Source organism: Lutjanus erythropterus, chromosome 5, assembly GCF_056507025.1.
Source record: "Lutjanus erythropterus isolate fLutEry1 chromosome 5, fLutEry1.hap2, whole genome shotgun sequence".
Taxonomy (NCBI): domain Eukaryota; kingdom Metazoa; phylum Chordata; class Actinopteri; order Lutjaniformes; family Lutjanidae; genus Lutjanus; species Lutjanus erythropterus.
Window position 1 is genome coordinate 11,085,239 of NC_139321.1, and position 20,646 is coordinate 11,105,884.

At 37.2% G+C, this 20,646-nt stretch overlaps 1 protein-coding gene across 4 annotated transcripts in view; it reads right to left on the reverse strand.

The window, feature by feature from the left end:
- gabra2b (gamma-aminobutyric acid type A receptor subunit alpha2b) overlaps window positions 1-20,646 on the reverse strand; it is a 53,063-nt gene that overhangs the window by 15,817 nt on the left and 16,600 nt on the right. For all 4 annotated transcript variants that reach the window (XM_084718786.1, XM_084718784.1, XM_084718783.1 and 1 more), the window contains 4 exons: window positions 10,619-10,686; window positions 7,242-7,462; window positions 5,355-5,437; window positions 3,515-3,658 (listed from right to left, as the gene is read on the reverse strand). In XM_084718786.1, the coding sequence (XP_084574912.1) occupies window positions 3,515-3,658; window positions 5,355-5,437; window positions 7,242-7,462; window positions 10,619-10,686 (516 nt within the window). The remainder of the gene's footprint in view (window positions 1-3,514; window positions 3,659-5,354; window positions 5,438-7,241; window positions 7,463-10,618; window positions 10,687-20,646) is intronic.

Here is a 20,646-nt window from a genome sequence, read left to right on the forward strand (position 1 = left end):
GTGTTAGTTCTATTTTTAGTCCTCATTATCTACTTCTCTTATACTATAGGCCATCTTATCTATTTGTGCCCTTTGTTTTCTGTATTCACTTTGTGAACAATATGGTAAAACATGACAACTGATAATCTCGGAGACGGCCTGTTTCTATTTCTGTGTCGGCACCTGACAAAGCCAGCAAGGCTTCAAGATAACATGCCTATGGATTTGGTTACAGCCACATTTCTCAGTGCATTAAAGATTAAAAACTATTTTTTTTACGCAATTTCTTAGCATTAACCAGAAGACATAACCCTCTAAAGTTTGACATGAAAACATTGCCAGAAAATTCTAATCCTAATGGACCTAACAGTATAATGATATCATATTTGATACGTCAGGCATTTATGAAAATTCATTGATGACAATCATTTTGATTATAGAAACAAGTTTTGTTTATTTCTTTTGGAAAATTTGGCACATTTCATTTGGTTTGGTTCTGTTTTTTTTTTTTTTTTTTTTTTTTTAACACATTTTGGTAGGAAAAAACAGCTTGGTCAGTGTAAACCGACTTGGTCAATATAACATACCAAGTGCTCATTTGCTCATAACTGTTTGTAACACACAAATGATTATAATGGGAGCAGGTTGCATATGTAAATGCATATAAAATCTATAAATATAAATATCTAAATTTCCAATTGAAACGTATCTTAAGATTGTATCGTCTAAATGAGTTTGTTTTAGAGTATATTTGTGATTGTGGTGGAATAAAGCAAATCGCATCATGAAATTCATTAGACTAATACTTTCAACATGTTTTACTACAAAAATAAGGTACAAAATATTAAGCAATCATAGGTTGTTTCACTAAAGTAAATATTAATGTCAAAATATTAGTGATAACTGTTATTCTTACTGTGACTGTTTCACAATTAGCAAACATTCTCCTCCCAAAAACATGCAACTCATTACATGAAGGCAGCCATGTTGGATTTTGCACTCACAGGAAGAGGAATTCATTGTCTGCTGAACCCTTCCCGTTAGTCGCTGTTCCACATATGCAGTTTAGAATGATAACGGGGGTCAGATGTAGTTAGCTGGCTGATAAAACTAGAACCCTGTTGAGAGGTCTTACATGTGTTTTATAATACGACTGCAAACGTGACTGAAAAACATGATACAAGACTGAAAGAAAGAGGCCAAAGCTACTTTATAATAAGGAAAAATGCAACATAATGATCCAAATAAGATCTGAAGAAGATATGTTTTACTTACAAAACAAGGGAAAAGGTCTTTAGTAATTTATTTAGTTAAAATAATGCTTTAGTTCAGGATCAGATTCCAAACAATGGGAAAACCTGTCACCTGTTACAAAAAATTGTAGTCTGAAATGTGGGAAGTAATTCTGGGTTATTTGCTGACGTGGTCTATTTCATTGTAAAAAATCAAAGATGGTATAATCCTCTTTACAGCAGTATTGTATGATCACAGTTTCTAAAGATCTCCAGGTTGCAACTGTAAGTAGTCAAATTTTAGCTTGTTTGCTTGCCATTCACGTTAGAGCAAAAATTTGGTTGCTCTTGTATTTTTGGAAAAACACATCTACCTTGCGGACCACTAAAGCTTGACAGGTCCGCTGTGCCAGCTGCAGTGCGGTTGCTAAGCTACAACTGACCAATCACTATTAGGGGGAGGGGTTTAGAAACAGGTCAGTAAAAATGGTAATAATACTTTAAAAATCAGCCTTAAAAACAGTTCTTCCATACACGTTTAAAACTTTTAATCCCCTGCTTTCTGTTTCAACTCCATGTTTTACAACTGCAGTCTAGAGTTAATTATCCTGTCCACTAATGAGCTTGTCACTGTTGGATTCACTTGCTAATGTCTCCTGCAGGTCCATTTGAGTGAAATGCCACATTTTCAATGCACACAGAGTTATTCACTTTCAGGGCCAAGAACATAGATTTTCTTGGTCATTTCATGCATGGCTGCACTTTTGAGAGACATTCCTGTGTCTTTGGGCACCAACATAAGACAGTTAAATCACAGAGGAACACAGCAGCTACTCTTCTCCCCTGGAGCTCCACTGTTAGCGCCTCTGACAGCCACACCAGACAGATGTGCTCCCTTATGTCTGCTTCTGCACCAGCATCTGTTTTTATTGACATCCATTTAAAATCCACGTAAAGAAGCTGCACTGAATGTGAATGTTTGCCCATCTTTGTTCCCCAGAGGGGGAGTTTGAAAAGTGGAAGGGCTTGTTGCAGCAGCGGTTCACCTGTCATGCTGCTTTTGGGTCTCTAGGCTAAATGCTAAATACAGATTAACAAAAAACAGAACAAAGTAGGGAATTCAAGATGCATGACTGCCAAATCCCTGTTTTGTCGAATCTTTGTCATGCAGAGGAAGCCAGAACAAATGTTTCTCTGCATTTTTCAAGCCAAATAAAGTGAGTAACAAAAAACACAAAACTTAGCAAGCGTTTCACAGCAAGCTACGGCCGCCTCCTGCAGCATGTAGGAGGTGGACGAGTTCAACATCCACCCAAACAAGCACAAAATCTTCACAGTTTGATTTTTGCACTGAAACAGTTTGAAACTGAGATAATAAAGACATTTATAGACAGTTTCTGAATCCACAAAATGAAGCGGGTTAAAGCTATGGAAGTCATCACAGTTTTCAGGTTAAGACTGTGTTTGCACAGATACAATGAGTAGTACTACTAGCTAGATTAAAAGAAGCAAGAGGAGATTTTTATTTAGATATTTTTAATTTTCTGCCATTATATTTATGAGGTTTATGGTGGAATTGTTATTTCTGTGAAGTAGCTTTAATCAATATGGAGATCTTGCTTACCTAAAGTGAAATAAATACTACATTTGAGTGCTGTCAGGATCTAGTTATAAAAGTTGGTTAGTCTAGTTAGCCTACTGTTCCTCATGGTGGCTCCGCAGAAGAGCTCTAATTTCTTCTCCTTTGAGAAAACTTGGCTGAATTAATGCAGCAACATGGTCAAACAATAGACAATCAAAAAACACTCACTTGGGTTGAGTTTTAACTTTCTTCAAGGATCTTAGATATTTTGTTCAATCCATCTTAAAAGGGCAGCTATTTTGAAAGTTAAACCTCCTGAAGTTTAAGTTTGAAGTTTGAGTTTTTGTGCAACAGAAATAAATGTAATCTTGATTTAGAGTCAAAACTAAACAGACGTTTTAAGAGATGTTTAAATCAAATCTTAATTTTAAGATTTGTTTTACAGTTTGGTGCAACATTACTGAGAGTTAAGCCATGATTTAATCAAGATTTAAAAATGATTCTCTGTCGGTGCAACCCAGCTGAAGCATATTATGCTTGCTGGTACCTAGCAAAATCAGACTATTTTAGAACTATGGTTTCTTGATTTAAGTATCTGAAAATCTCAAACCCAGGGTTTCTCTTTGGTTTTTGAGACATTCTCTAAGCCAGAGCAACATTTAGTGCAGAGGTTATAGGAGGTGGGGGAGTCATGAGGTAGATTTAATCCCCTCTAACTTACCTGTACTTGACTTGATGGTTTCTTGTCCGACCGTTTGTCCGAGCAAGTCATACTGGTTCAGGCGGGAGCTTTCTCCTTCCACCACCACAGAGTCGGAGGCATTTCGAGTCCAAGCGTAAGTCACTTCTGAGATTGTGTAGGCATCTAAAAAAAGAGAAGAGGGATAAACCCATAGGGGATAAATCTGGGGCAGCCGCGGCTATTGATGATTTTTCGAGAAATTATTTCAGTGACCCAAATGAAAAGCCCCCCACTACATTGTGTTTGATGCTGGGTTTCTAGAAAAAAGAGAGAATACTGTAGAGAGAGAAAATCTCTCAGTGGCTGAAGATGAAAAATGCCAACAAGCAGCTGATGCACAGTGACATTTGGCCTTTTCAATCAGTCACAGCACACACTGAATATGAAATTTGAAAGCTTGTCTACAAACCTAAGAATGGCTGATGAAACAGAAAAATAGTTTTTTTCCCTCAGTGTACATATATTAAAATATTCTGCCAATCATGTCATGCTACAGATCGTTGTATTTTTGCAACAGGGTAACAAATGAAGTTAATGTGAAATACTGTAGGTCGCCACATAAATGCATTGAAAGTAAATGTTACATTTAATTAGTTGGGATTATTTTAAGTGGGGTTGCATGAGGTACTCATTGATAGTCAGTGTATTATCTACAGTAGATGGTAGAGAGTACATTGTACCAGCATAGGAACTAAGCAATGAACTACTGTGGACAGGGTCAGCAATAAAACATATTTTAGCAACTTCGAAAAAGGTCCATGAAAAAAAAAAAAAAAAAAAAAATCAATATCAGTTAAAGTGCACACTATATTAGAATATTTTCAAAGCTTTACTTGGCCGTCAGACAGCCTTTTACGATTGAAAAACCACCATTATATAAGTCAAATACTGCTCTTTCCAAACCAACCAAACTCCATAGGCAAAATCAGTAATTTTACCTCACAGGACACAGGAGTCACTGATTGGTCTGTTAGTTAGTGAGTTATTGTGTGATTTCTGTGTTTTAAAAGGATATCTTGGATTCACCAAAGTCACACAATAACACAAACAAACCAAACAACTGAGGCGGCAGTAGACCAGTAACTCCTGTGTTCTACAAGGTAAAATGACTAATTTCGCCTATGGAGTTTGGTTGATTTGGAGAGAGCGATATTTGGCTTATATAACAGCAGTTTCCTGTCGGATAACAGCCGTTTGACAACGAAGTAAAGCAGTAAAAATATACAAAATGCAGCATACTCTTAAACTGATATCCTTTTTTTTTTAGGTGGACCTTTTTTAAGTGGCCAAAATACCTTTTTTGCTGACCCTGCCCTCAGCAGATCATTGCTCAGCCCCTGTGCTGGTGCTGACCACCATCCACTGTAGCTAATACTCTGATAATATAATCCTAACTATCCCTTTAATGTGAGAGGTCAAGGCATTTCAGACATGACCCACCATGTACTGACGCTCTGATACATAATAATCAGTATCTTTAAAGCAGCTTAAAGCAAAAGTTCTTCATCCAAATGTAAGAAGCCATGACAATAAGGTACAATAGATCTACATTCACAAAATAAAATATTTGGATGAGTATAAAGTCCTTTTCCCCGTATTTCCCAGTAACATTCCCACTTTACTTCATCTATATCTGCTTAATTGCTGCTTATTTTGTTAAAATGTATGGGGCCCCTGCCAGAAAACTGAGCCATGCATTCCAGCTTCACTTGGTTCTTATAGGCTGCTCACTTGCCAAAGAACCCAAGAGGAGAAGAGAAAAAAAAAAAGCATTTTAGTTAAAGGTCCCTCAGGCGCTATCATCATCAGAGTTACTCACAGCTGCCAAATTTTAGTGGACAGGAATGAAAGTCCATGGGGAAATCCTCCAGATGCATTGGGCACTCTGCATGCACAGTTAACCTGCATCCAATTCACAGAAAATTAAGGAGACTTTGCAAATGCATGAAAAGTAAACAGCACAGATTAGGCACGGTCTCAAAACAGAAAAAGGAACTAAAAGAAAAAAACAAACTCACAAGCCTCATGCACTATTCAAGACTCTTCCCATCTGTAATGCCTTGAAACAAAAATAATTCATCTCAACTGTAATCAGCAGAGCAAAGTAAACAAGGTACTGCAGAGACCAGCAGAAATTAAAAGACTGATGTGTGTCTGTGGAGAGGCTGTAGGTTAGCTCTTTGATAACAAACTGCATTGTATGCAAAAGTGAAACCACTGTGAAAATACCTTGCAATATTTTATCATTCAAATTGATTTTCTTGAAATGCATGTTGACAAAAGGATGCTGAGTTGCATAAAAAAAAGGATGCGCAAAGAATACATCTGAACAAATGCAATTCTGTGTCGCTACTGGATGTAGTTATATGAGGCTATCACATGCTTTAGCGAGGTCAGTGTTCTGTCCAAGACATTCCTCGTCAAGGAATAGCTCAACATTTTGGGATTTAAGTTATTTCTTAGAGTTAGATGAGAAGAGCGATACTAGTCTCATGTCTGTATGCTAAATATGAAGCTACAGCCAACAGCTTGTTAGCTTAGCTTAGCACAAAAAGGGGGTGCACAGGCCTGGCTCTGTCCAAATGAAACAAAATCAGTGCCTGATTGCATAAAATCACTTAGCCTTAAGGAAAAAAAGCTGCATAAAATTATCATGAGGATTCCTTCAGGATGTTCTGGGGGTAAACCCCTTAATATCTATATACTGTATCTTGTACTGAGCTACTTAAGTATTCCCCTGTGCATTGCTAGAAGGTCCTTAGCGACTATTTTAAAAGTGAAATAATTTGTGGAACATAAGACAATGTCTGAATTTATGGTGACTGAAGATGTGTAAGTCTACTGTCTATATGCACAACTTGTTAGAGAGTACAGATTTCATGTTAGCACTAGCAACTTTGTAGCTACCTAGCATAGATGTAAAATATATCAATAAATAAAACCTGGATAGGATGTTGCTTCTCAGCTTCGCCTTCAGTTTTACCCAGCAGTATTGCAACAAAAAAAAAAAAAAAAAAAATTCCCCTGCAGCCCAAAAAACATTTTCTCCACAAGCCACCATTATAAAAGAGAAATCTGTAAAACTGTTGACAGGACACCTCAAACTGCAGCCAAAGTCAATTATGACTATTTCTATGATGAATCTTTGATCCGTATAACCAGGAGGTAAACATGGAAATTAGAAAACTTTCTTAGCTTATGTGCCAGGTAAGCAACTCTCACTCGACTGAATGGGCGCCATCTTTGAGTCTATGCTAACTAGCCAAACGTTAAATGTGCTCTTAACACAGGAGACAACCTAAGAGGCTTTAGGCAATGCTACTAAGTTAGCATCTTAGCTTAGGAAAATATTTTGTTCAAGGAAGAAATTTAAGTTTGAGATTTATGGTGGCAAGCAGGCCACAGCCTACCAGCACCTCTAAAGCTCATTTTTAAAATGTTTGTTTAATGTGTACAAAACCTGAAGTGCAAAAAGACAAAAATGTGGTTTCACTGGCAGTTGTGTGCCAGACTATAAAATTAACAAACTACTGCTGGTAGTTGCATGTCCTATTTAGCACACAGACATTTCTCATCTAACCATTGGCAATGAAACATATAAGCATATTACCAACTATGTCAAACTATTCCTTTAAATCCATCAACATTAAACATAAATAAAACTGTGTGACTTTTAATTCAGACATGCTTCTTGGACTTGAATTACCTCATGGTGTACAGCAGTGTCCCGTCATCTTTGATTCTCAACAGTTTATTCGGCATGGTCATGTTATGAGCCACAGACTTCTTCCCGTTGTGGAAGAAGGTGTCCGGAGTCCAGATTTTACTCGCCATCAGGTTGTTGAGGGGCAAAATATTCATTGGTCCGTGAAATTTCAACCTCTCGTCCTTCCAGCTTTGGCGGAAAAAAACATCTATGGTGTACTCCTGTGGACAGAGCGGATAAATGAGGAAATTAATCAAACTGTACTTTTATTTTTATGTTTTCAACTTTATATGAAAACGATGATTGATTTCTGCTGAAGTAAAATCTTAAATAAAACGCAGGGCACTCTCCACGGAGACTACAAGCCGCCGTTCCTCTCGACCGACTTCACCTGCCGCTTTAAAACCTGGTGGGCACTACACGGCTCTCTCTATTTGTCAAAGATCCATCAAGGTGAGGCCGGCGCTCTGCGTGCTCCTCTCAGCTCTCAGAGCCGGTGTTTTCCTAAGCTGGCTTTGAGGCCAAGACAACCCCTTGACCTACAATCCTGTGTTGTCAAAAGAAACCACACGCAAGGAAGGATTTAGGGCAGAAAGCACTGCACTGTGAAATGTGTGTACGTGTGAAAGTGCGTGTGTGTGCGTGTGTGTGTGTGTGTCCATGTTTGTGTGATTCACACACCACAAGTGAAAGTGAGAGGTAGAGAGAGATAAATTCCTCCAGAGTGTTTTTTTTTTTCTCGTCACAGTTGAAAGTCCTCTGACATTTAGATCATGAGACACTGAAGCCAAAACTAATGACTTTATTTTAGGGTGAAAGGATGAACCCGGTTTATTATAAACTTAAGTCTTTTTTGATTGATGATTGATTGTGATAACATTTTACCCTCTGAAGTAATTTATGAGAACAAGGCAGTAATTATAAGCAGCAATTATTAACGAGCCAGCTGCGGAGCTAATTAATCTAAAACATTTTATTTGAAGTGAAAATGAACCACAAATGTCAGTAATAACCCCTCATTGCACGAGTAAACACAGTCTGGTGGGTCTAAGCTGTAGCAGGGAGTTGTTCTGTAAACTGTGATAGAAGTTTAAATCATTATTCTGCCTAACCCGAGGGTTTAAAGAATCAATGTGGTTCTTTTATTGTCAAGAAACCCATCAAAAGACAATGAATGTATCAATCTAACAAGTATTGGCTGTGTAGCTAAAGCCTGTTATTCATTATCACTCTGTGCCACTGACCTCTAATTTCGTCCAGAAATGGTTGAAAACACAATAATCAGTCCCGCTGTTGCACCGAGTAACATGCTGCTCCATTATGGTGAACATGGGCACTGCTGTTTCAGCCCATTCTCACTCCGAACGTGTCAAATACAGCAGCTTGGTCAGTGACCCTCTGCTTCAGACTATGATGCTGTAGACTGTACTATTGTACTGTTTTGTTTTGTTTTTTTAGAGAGGTTGAGGTTCTTTAATTCCAGCTTCTGGGATCTGAGTGTTTGCTGGTTGCTTTGGTCCTCTGTTTCAACATTTTCTGACATTTAGTGGACTGAACGGCTGATTGATCGAGAAGATGATTGGCAGGATTGATGGACAAAAAAAAGACAAACACTGTAATACACTAGACTCATCCTTTAAAGGGATAGTTCACTCAGAAATGAAAATTCAGTCATTATATGCTCACCTTCATGTCGACTGAAGGCCAGGTTTAATTTTTAGTCCTCAAAACACTGCTGGAGTTTCACAGGAAAACGGCTTTGCAGAATCTCCCAAATAATGTAAGTGAATGTTGACCAGTTTTCAAACTAAAAAAACAGAACTGGAAAAAAAACATAAAATTCTCGTCTAGTGAATCCAAGTCTCCTAAAGCCCCAGCATGCCAAGCTGACTAAAAAATGTTATTCACAACATGTTTTTAGCCTGAATCTTCACTGTAGATCCTTAGCCTGGAGCCACGTTCATGTGCACATCCACACTCTCTGAACTGTGTGTGTGTGTGTGTGTTGTGACGGTGAGCAAACAGCATGTCGGGACTTTAGGAGAATTGGATTACACCAGACGAGACGTTTTTTCCAGCAGTGTTTTGTGGACTAACAACATAAACTCGACCCTCAATCGGCATTAGGGTGAGTAGATAGTAACTGTTTTGGGTGAACTATCCCTTTAAGGCATGACGTTAGTACAGACTTGCTTAATTCCAACATATAAAACCTCAGCAAAGATAATAAAGCTTTTTTGCCTGTAGTTTTAAAGATACATTTGACCTTGTCGTTGGGTCAAATGAGGCTAAATGCAGCATGTTGTCTTTTTTCTCTTCTTCTACTAATTACTTTAATCTCATGTTCCAGCTTCATCTGTCAGCAGACCTCCTATAAATGTTATAAATCATATAAAGCAGCCACCTCAGCAATCAGCTGAATTGCTCTACAGTATTTGAATAAATCAATCAAAATATTTCAGGCTGTGCAACACAAGAACCTGTAAAAGAAATTATACATTTTCAGCCTTGTAACCTATTTTGCTATACCATAATGTTCACCAATGTAGCCTTCTGCTTTGGCTCTACGCTCTCATGGTTGTATCAGTGATGACCTCTGCCAGTGATACTGAAGGAGATGATGTTTTCAGCCCTGTCAGCTGTCTGTTTGTCCATCTGTCCATCTGTTTACTTGCAAGAATTTTTAAAAAAGAGACATCAGGAATGACTTGGCTGAAATTAAGTGGACAGATCAGATGTGGGCGGCGAGCTGGATCTGGGATTTCCGCCATGAGATCCTTTTATTTTTAGTCATAAGGATTTTATTATTCTGTGTCCTGCTCGGCACAAGTGGCTGGTTTGTGTTAAGCTGAGTGCCTTCTAGTTTACATATCTTACAGAGGCCACAGCATTGAACTCCAACATCATAACTGTTCAATCAATAGATCAATCACTTGGAAAATGGGTCTTCAACAATGGAAGGGGACGCTGATGATATGATGTGAAGGTGGGCGCATGCTTCAGAATGATAAACAGGAAAGCCCAGGATAAACAAAGCAGTGACTAGAATAACAAGAGGACTTTCAATAATTTATAAGATGAAAATTGTCAGATGAATAGACATCGTGCTGTAGTGTGGAAAACTCATCCTACTTCACTATTGTGCTGCGAGTGTGGAGAGACAGAGAGATGAGGCACTTACGAAAGGAGGAAAAGCCCGTAATGAATAATAAAAAAAAAAAAAGCAAAAAGAAGCATCTTTTCCTGCTTAATGTTCGAATGAAAAGAGAGTGCGAGGCCGTCATCTGCTCGGTGTTGTTCTCTGAGTGTTTATACAACAGCGAAGATGTGGGTGAATAATCAAACACAATAAATAAATGTCCAAAATCTGCTCTCACCATGTCTGTGTCTGAAACTGGTCCAAAGCTGGTGACGTAGATGTTTGTCTTCACCTCAGTTATCCTGTCTGGAGAAGAGACAACAAAGAGACAGACGGCACCGAGGTTAGGGTTTGTTTTTTTTTAACATAGTTTTGTACGAACTGTTTTCTCTGACCTTTCAGACCGTGCAGCTTCACAGATTTTAGTGCAGATGAAATCTAACTGGATGATCTGTGTTAAAAGCTTTATTTTTAAATAGATTTAAGGAGAAAACAAAGGCAACTGAAGTTCCATCCTACGGGTTGTAATGGGTTTAAAAAGAAATGAGTTTAAAGTTTAAACACTTAAACTTTTGATATGAGGAAACCCTATTTTTGATACCATTTATCAGCCATTCAGTGTTTTATATATAACTACTGTATGAGGGATGAAAAGGGTTAATCGAGGATCAGTTGATTGGTCATTAAAAATATGGTCGATCAAGTAAAATTTAATCAACTATCAAATGAAGATCTGAAATATAACAGATTATTTTTATGAGCAAACTCCATATGTTACCTGATATTCAAGTCCACAAACGTCACGTTTAGCGTTGCAAATTTACTATATTTTCCTTAAGTGATAGCATGAGCATGCGATTAATCATTAACAGTGAATTAATATGATACAAAATGCATATTTTTTCAAAGTTTGTTATATTTGAAGGAACATTTGAAACATTAATTCACGAATCACAAAAAATTAAACCAGAAGAAAAATAAAACAACAAGGCTCCCACTCAGCAGCAACAACAGCTCCTGTCCACCTGTCCTTCAACATTCAACAAATGGCTCCGTCAAACAAAACCGTGTCAAATGGGGCACGATTCCTGCCATCCCAAGCATCCTAACACGGCAAACCAAATCAAACCATGAGAAATCCAGTGAACTCTGGAAAAAACACATAGCTAGTTAATATTTTATTAATTAGTTTAATTTTGAGTGATTTATCATTAACATCCCTCGTCACATCTTTACCTAGAAAACAAGTCCACAGGCTGTTGTAAGAAACTGAGCAAGTCAGGGGAAGGTTTCATCATATTACAGTCTGATTGTACGTTACTAATACAAAGAGATTAATACATGTAAATAACTTAACAAAGTACCTTTAAGGATAATAAATTAGATAACAAACTGAAACGAATGTCTTCTGTCTGCGAATTCAATTGAATTGATAAATGAGAGTAAAGACGCAATTTTCTGAATATGCACCAACAGTTCAACATTTTCCATTTTATTTCTTTCCAGCATCGCTCTACTCAGACGAATTGTGTGCAAACTCGGCGCACCTATCTGTGACCTGCACAAGCCGAGTCGGGCAACTCCCGTGCGATTAAATTTAGAGAGCCACGGCGACAAGTCAGCTATGATTTTAAGCGTATAAAATTTGTCCTAAATGTTCACGCTGATGTGACGGATAGGAAGAGCAAAGACTTGCATGTTTCCTATTCAAGTGGTAATGTGCTATTGCATCAGCGCTGCTGCATCAGGTCCATTTGCTTTCTCTACACTCTGTCTCTTTCAATAATTACTGAAGCTCGATCTCTCATGCTCGGTCAATTCAAAAAGCTTTCACGTTTTACTCTACACTCTGTACTACACAGCAAACAGCATCTCACATACAATCTAAAGAGATCATTACTCCTCGGTAAAGTGCTCTCATGCATGGCAAGGCCAGCCGCCATTCAAGTCTCTCTAACAAGACATATTATGAAAATGCTTTCTTATTTATAAGGTTATGTAAATCAAGAGGAAGTGGCAGGTTGCCGGGTATTAGGTGCAATCCATTTAGCCAGGCAGGCTGAGTGAGGTGCATTTATTTATGTAAACCAGGCCTCTGTATGTGAATCAGGCTGATTTACAATGATCAGGTTTTCAGTGTGGCTCACAGGGGCCTCCATTAGTTTGATTTATTTAAAGAGAAATGCCGCCTCAGTGAAACAACATGTTTGACACTAAACGCAGTCACACCGCACTGCTTCTTCTTGTAAAAGATACAATAAGGTGCATTTTATCATTTTATTATTGTAACTTAATATGGTGAACTTCTCAGTGGCTCCTTCACTATTATGGTCTGTTATATTGTGTGTTAGACATTTTATTGTGTTGTCTGATTAATATAACTTATATATTGGACTCACATCATCCTACACTGCAATGTACCACGTAGTATAATGGTATAATATACAATATTTCCACATGGAAATGTCTTAAATGCACAATATATAAATTCTGTCGCTATGCGGTGAAGTAGCATGGGATCATGGGAGTTGTTACGACGAGGTCTATGTTATATATTTTATTGTGTGCGTTTTCATAAATGTTCAACCCCAGAGAAATCCATAATTGTAGTCTTGGTAGCTGCATGTTTCATGTAGTTGTCTGTCAATGGCGTCAGGGGAAACACTGTCAGAGAGTGTATGTGGTGACGATTGAAACAAAGGTACATTTAAACCTCTACAAGATAAGAGTAATGATATGAGTGCGTCTGACTTTTTAAATTTATTTTCACACTCCATATCGTCTCCCATATTAGAGTTGTCAACAGAATTTAATTCTTCAATATAATATTTATATATAAAAATAATACTTGATACCTCTTTCAATACCACAGAAAAAAGAATAAAATTCCAAGGATTTTTTTTTTTCTTTCTTTTGTTTATTAACAACCTGCACAGTGCTGGTACAGAAAAAGTCACTGAACACTGTTTGGTTTTGCTGCAAGACTGAACTCAGCTGAGGACTTAATTTTTGTCAGTATTGTATTGTTTTGAAACACGTGGTGTTAAAAAAGTATTGATACTTTGACACTTCTGACAACCTTCTTCTGCAGACTTTCATGTACAGTATAGTGAGTGGTGACTAACTGCATGGTTTCAGAGCTCGTGCTTTATGCCACTGAACATCCACGTCGTGAAAATGATCTTTGCGTGCCTGCAAATAAATTGCATGTCTATTGATCCTTTGTTCGATTTGATAGGACCTTTGTATGAAAAATATTATGTTGTTTTTTCTTAGTCTTGTGATTTTCTTTGTCCTAATCAGAGCTGAATTTTTTCATTGTATTGTGGACTTTCACTAAATTATTTACCTATGACATTAGTCACAGGTTAGTTAAGTAATGTTTTTCTCTAAATATTTTGTCTCCCATTCCTTCACCATTCTGTATTGTTGACATTATTCTTATATATATATATATATATATATATATACATATATATATATATATTGTTTTTTGTTTATTTTGCATATTCAGTGAGAATTGATCTTTTCCTCACTATATCCTGTACTGATTTTAGATATTTATTGTTGATGTTTTTGATATTTTGTTCTTGTTTGAGGTCTGGTTACTTGACCCAAATAATTATCTTTAAATTTAACTGGATGTGTTTGTTTTTATTTTGCTTTTAATTGGTGCAAAAACAATATGATAGTGACTTTACAGATACAACAATGATTGAGACAGAGGCAAAAACAGACAAAAACAAAAAACAAACAAACAAAACATAACTTAACATGTAAATAAAGTAATAAATGAATAATAAATAATGACATGCAAAACATTACATGGCATACATAAATATTGTCCACGCCTCTTTCTTGGAACAGCTGTTGTATTTTCTAAGTATGTACAGTACATATACTGTATATCCTGCAGTAGTATATGAATAGGGCTTGTTGTCATTTGTTATATGAAGTGCATGACGAAGGTTGACTGGCCGACACGTGACTCAACACGCAGCTATTCAATCAATTTACCATGAATGGCGACAGAGTGCAGGAAATGATTTTTGTTATATCACAACATAAAAAAACCCCCAACAAGAATAAACAGAGGTCTGTGGTAAACCAAACCCACCATCAAATGACAGCTCCGGTCCATTTGCATTGCATGAGTAGATGGAATTCACAAGCAAAACTAACCACGTTCGCACAAATGATGCATCCTTGCAGTAGCAAACCTAGAAAAGCACAGCCCTCGGGAAAAATCCGTGTTTACTATTTAAAAATATCCAGAGTGCATTTAATGCCTGAGGACGTTAGGACGCTTATTTATAGGAACAAGGACAATACCTAAAGTTCATTTATTCAGCAAGAACAGCCATAAACATGTGCTTTTCATATAATCTGACTCATGTGGTACAGATGGGCCTGCTGAACCGCGTTTAATTGGTCAGACGAAACCTGCCTGTGTTAGAGGACAGTGCATCCCGCTGTGAAACTATCCAAATGTCAACTTAACTCCTGCCAGTTTGGACGGAGATAAAGAGCATCAGCAAAAAACCCAATGCTGGACTGAGGGATGGGTCAGAAGGAGCGAATGACTGCGGTCCAGGGAGATTAAATCTGTGCGAGCCAAACCTGATTTGATTCTGTTGATCAAACTGTCATAAGTTTTAACGGCAGCACTTAAATTAACAGTCTGTAAAACTGCCACCTTCCTCCTCTAACTGCTGATTACTCCAACACAACAGTGATTACAGAAAGTTCATTACAGCTTTTTGATTAAATGTCACAACAGCTGTCTTACTGTAGGTGAAGTGATGTGTTTAATGATGCTGCGTATTTAGTGTTGCAGGATTTCTAAGCTGACTGTGCAGACATTGTGGTTCTTTTGTTGCACGAGCAACAAAAAGTAACCTTGGAACCACGATCATCAAAACAATCCAACCAGAATACAACCAAAAGACGTCACAATATCACCCACAGTGCAAACAACACTAATGCTCAACAATATCCTTTTAAATAAAGGAAATACCACAGTGAATATATGCAGCATGTAACAGTTATATCACACCATGGAAACACAAAGCCAATCAGTTATAAGCTATCTAAGCTTTCAAAGCTTTTGTGCATTTAACTATTTAGTTTTAAATCTGCATTAATTAGCTTTTAAGTGTTTACAAAACTAGGCAACATGAAGGAAAATTAGCATTCATTTTGATTTGTGTTTCTGGCCACTTGACAAATCTAAGTTCAACATTCAGTCTCCTTCCAGGTCTGTTTTTTTAGGGGAAAAGATGTTAAAACTATCCATGAAACTGAACAGTGGGGTTGACTGATACATCGAGAAACATCTTTCACATTACAGTCATATATAGTCATTTTTGAACCAATATTCATATAAAAAATATTGACTAGTGCAACTTTCAACTCATTCTGCCATGACGGCTCTCTCTGACATTAAAACATTAACAAAAGATGTAGTTTGATGACGTCGTGAAGTGGCGTGGGATCATGGGAGTTCCCTTCTCTTTAAAAAAAAAAAAAAACACCACAGCTGATGAAAATATAATGACTCAGGCAGACATCATGTTCATGGTTCACAAAGTAATATTAAAGTTTTATTCGCATTACATTTAGTGCCAACGTCCAACCTCACTCTCTGACGCATCTCGTGTTTTCCCAGAAGCTACAGCAACTAGCTAGCAACGGCTAACAGGAAACATACAGTTAACTTGAATAAAATGTTTTTTTTGTGTGTGTGAACTTTGTTGGAAACGTGGGATAACGCAGGTGCAAAATATATAAAATATGTCTGATGTTTTTAGACATTTTACCTCTTCTTTTAACAGATGCATGGATCAGTTTTTGCTAATCAGTTAACAGTTAATTATTATTAACTAGATAGTAAGGCACAATATTTATATTTAGAGTATTTTCACATCTTTACCTTGTTGTAAAACGGCTGTTTCTAGCAACTCTCATGGTAAAATTAATGATTTTGCCAAAGGAGTCTGGTTGCTTTTCCTGGTTTTCTGTTGGAAAAGGCTGTCTGACAACAAGGCAAAGCTCCAAAAATATTCCAAGTTTAGCGTGGATGTGTGCTTTTTTTAAGGTTGGCCTTTTTTTTAGTGGCTACAAACTGACCCAGTTCATTGACTAGCTTCCTACACCAGTGCTCCCGCTGCTGACCAGCTTCTACTGCAGTTAATACACTGATTATCATAATAACCTTTCTTTAAATAATTCAAAGTATCCCTTTAACTAAAACCATATTTTTGTGCTCATGAGAAATCGATAGCATCGTTTGGATTTTGAGATAAAAATCTCACATGGTGTAATTTTAAATCTGGAACATAATGTATACATGTAGCTGTGAGCGTGAAGTTGTTGTTGGATGACAAATTTTTTCTTGGGTGAAAAACAAATTAGTAGCAGAAGTGTGAATATGAACAGAAGTGAGCTGCCTTGCAGTCACACTAATGATGATGTGGGAGCAACTGTGTTTTTTCTGCATTCACTCTCTGCAGCCTGGCTTGATTTCAGCGAAAGTGACAGAAACCAATTGGTGCATTTTAAAAGAGCTTGGTATTGCTTCAGCCGAAGCAGACGACAAGTATGAAAAATAAATGCTGGATTAAACCAGTCAGGGTTACATACAGTAGTTACATTATCTATATTAGATTAAAAAAGTAGTTGTTTTTGCTTCAGAAAGCCTCAAACGGTTGTGGTTTTATTGTACTTTCTATAAATAAATCCAAGAGAAATGTGTAGTCTAAACCCACACAGTAATTCATTCATTGCTGAAACGATTACAGTTGTTTTGTTTTGTTTTTTTTTTTTCTCTCCGCTCAAACCTTCTAGTAGCCCCAAGGGGACACGTGGGTTCATGTTGAAAACCTCTGCCCTAGATTCATCTTTTATCATTTGATTATCAGTGGAAGCTGTAAAATGTTTCAACTCGCATCTCTTTCTCGCTGCAATAAGACAGAGCGGAGGGCTCGTCGGGATGTCACAGCATCCAAACACCGAATGTTCGAGCTCGCTGTACGATCACACCGTGTTGTGTACGATCAAACACGATGGTAACGGACATGCAGCTGATTCTACCTTCATGAAGCTGTCAGTGTTTTATTTTGGCTGAAAATGTGTAGTTGGTGGTCTTGTTATAGTGCAGTGGTTTTCAAACTGGAGTCTGGAGACCAACAGGGGTCCTTGAGTGGATTGCAGGAGGTCCCCAACAAAAAGAAGGGCTACAATATTTAAATTTTTATTACATTTTTTGGGAAGGGAAGAAATAGGGCATTTTGATTGATTACTGACTGAATATGACTTTTTTAAAAGTATTTTTGGGATCGTTTTTTGCACATTTTTTCCAGAGATGGGAAAGGGCGGAGAGACGGTGAGGGGAAAGCAAAGGGCCACAAGCTGGAATTGAACCCACGGCCGCCGCAGAGGACCGATAGCTGAGCTGTGGGGTCACCTCTACTTCATCATCTTTAACTCTAAAAAACGAAGATTACTCAGAGAAGGGATTCCTTAAAACAAAATCTTCTCAAATTGGGGGTCCGTGGTCTGATGTGAATCAACTGTGGACGTACTTGACACAAATCTTTTGTTTCTTTTTAGTTTTGTAGGCAGCATTTTATATATATTTGATCCCTTGTGTTTCTCCATTTATTTATAGTTATGAATATCTGCTAAAAATACCATTTAAGTTTATCTGATAGCCTATTATAATTTATTTTCTTTATTTATAGATGTATATTTTTTTCATCTGGTTTTGGGGTATTTTTGGATGTTATTTTTTTCCTAAATGATCACAATTAACCACTTTCTCCGGTTTTATTTGTAAAGCAAATATATCATACACACTAAAACTGAATGTTCAAATGAATAATTTGTAGTAAGAAGTGAAAACTTAACGTTTGTTTGGAGGTTCTACTAACTTAAATGTCTTGAGCCCCTGTATAATTTTCTTTCTTTTGTGTTTATTAAACTCACAATTTTCAATTAATGAGGGGAAAGGGTCCCCCGTGACTAAAACACAAAAATTTTAAAATATTTTTATTATTATTTATTTATTATTTATTACTATATTGAGTTTACCGAAAATGAAATATTATGTTTTTATAAGATGTATTCAGTTTTAGCAGTTACTGCAGTTACTGAAAATATTCAAGTTCACTTAATCAAATATTTTAATTTAAGGGGGATAAAAGAATGAATGTAACACTAACAAATATTTCAACTGCCTCAGTTTCTTTGAGTACTGCTGACTTATTTCATTTTTAGAGTGTGATACTTTAATATTAGTCAAAAATCGCAATAAACAGTCATGAGAAAATAATAAGAAAAAGAATAAGAGAAAAAATAATGACAAAATTTACTTTGACCTGATGTTATTTTGGACAATAAAGTTTTTTTTGTCAGACTGTGTTTAATAATACATTTGATAGTTAGGTGTAATATCAGCTGATATATCAATATGTTCATTTTTTACTCCGTAATATCGTTATATCGACCCCAAAAATCCTGTTTTGAACAAGAAAGCCACAAAGGTTAACAGACAAAATAATGTTGTAATGTGCTCTGTATGTATGTATGTATGCAGGTAATGTGTAATGATGCTGTAAGTAACTAGTTGAAGATCAATTGAGATTACATACAGTATACATACAGTATATACTGTACATTATACTGTACGGGGATTCTGGCTCTTTTCTTTTTGCTGGCACACTACTTGAACCGTCAAAGGGACGGACTCCGTATCTCTGAATATGTATGAGTGAACGCACTTGTCCAGCTGTGATGAGGCTCCTTTGCAGCCATTATAAATGTGTTATAAACCAACATCCAGTGAAGCGTTAACACGTTTTTTCCCACAGATGTGACATACAGATCTAACGTGTCTACAGTGTGGAAAATGCCATCTGATGTCATTTTTCTGTCTTTAGACTGAATCCTACACCGTAATGTAGTCGCTGTGTACGTTAATGGGTACAGTGCGGTACTACATCTTGAGCGTTGGGGGTTTGGCTCCCACTGGGGCCAAAGTCTGATAAAAATGTATGCGCTCTCGGTACTCTTCAGATGAAAGCACCTAATTTATGTTTGAATGTTTTATTTAAATGTTTTATTTCAGATGGCTGATCTCCCCTATAAGTCAGTCTTTAACATGATCACTTCTTCAGAGCTGTCTGTTGGTGGAGCATCTTTAGTTAGTGTTATTCGTCAGTCAAAATCAATACAGTTTTATTGATTCAGTCCCATAAATCTCCAGTGGATTAGTCTACTCAACTGCCATGGGTAAATGTTATATGTTTATCATTTCTAGGGATGCATTAAGTATAAATTTTGGTGCATATTTGATGGAAACAGGCCATTAAACTTGATCATTAAGGTTGTTAAAATAAGATATGTATCTGCGGGGTAGTAATAGGCCAAATGTGAATGCTTTTCTCACACAATAAATAAGCTAGCAGCACGATTACTGTAGGTCCAGTTGTACAGGCTGAGCGCTGCCAAGCTAAAGGAGGTCTGTTACCCATATGGCAGCTCCTGGGCTGGGCTGATGGCCCCAGGAATTTGAATTTCAAATGGCACCAAATCCTGAGGGAGGAGCTCAGCTTTGGGGTGAGGGGCCAGCTGGAAATGAGATGCCAAACATGGAGGCTGACGGGAGAGGTGAGGATGGAGAGGGAAGCGTGCACAGGAAGAGAAGATATGATTTTCATCGACACACAAAATGTCTCCTGCAGGGAGTGGGAAATGAAAAATATTGAGGCCTAATATGCTTATGCAGCTTGAAATTTATTTAATCTCTCAGAAGCTCGTTTTTTTATGGCTAAGTTTTACCTAAATATAAATAATGCATTATTCATTTCATATTATTTTCCAACCTGTACACATATAGCCCACTGTATATATAAAAACACTCACAAAGCTGTCAGATAGACTGCAGATTGGGGGCGGCAAAGGGGCCTCTGGGAACATATGCTTCATGTTTTAATGTATATTTTCATTCAGAGAAGTAGAGCAAATGCATTCAGACTTTTAGAAAAATCACCTAGTTTACCACTTGAGTGTTTAAGTTTTTCAAGTTTGTGATATGCCATATTAAAATTCTCTTATCATCTCGAGTGTGGTGGTGGTTTGGCAGATTTCCACTGAATCAACATTCGTGCCAATCGTGCCAATAATGACAGAACGGCTGAGGCTTTCAGGCTGGGCACCAGGCCCTCCTCTGAATATAGACATTTCTGGCCATATCTGGACAAACAC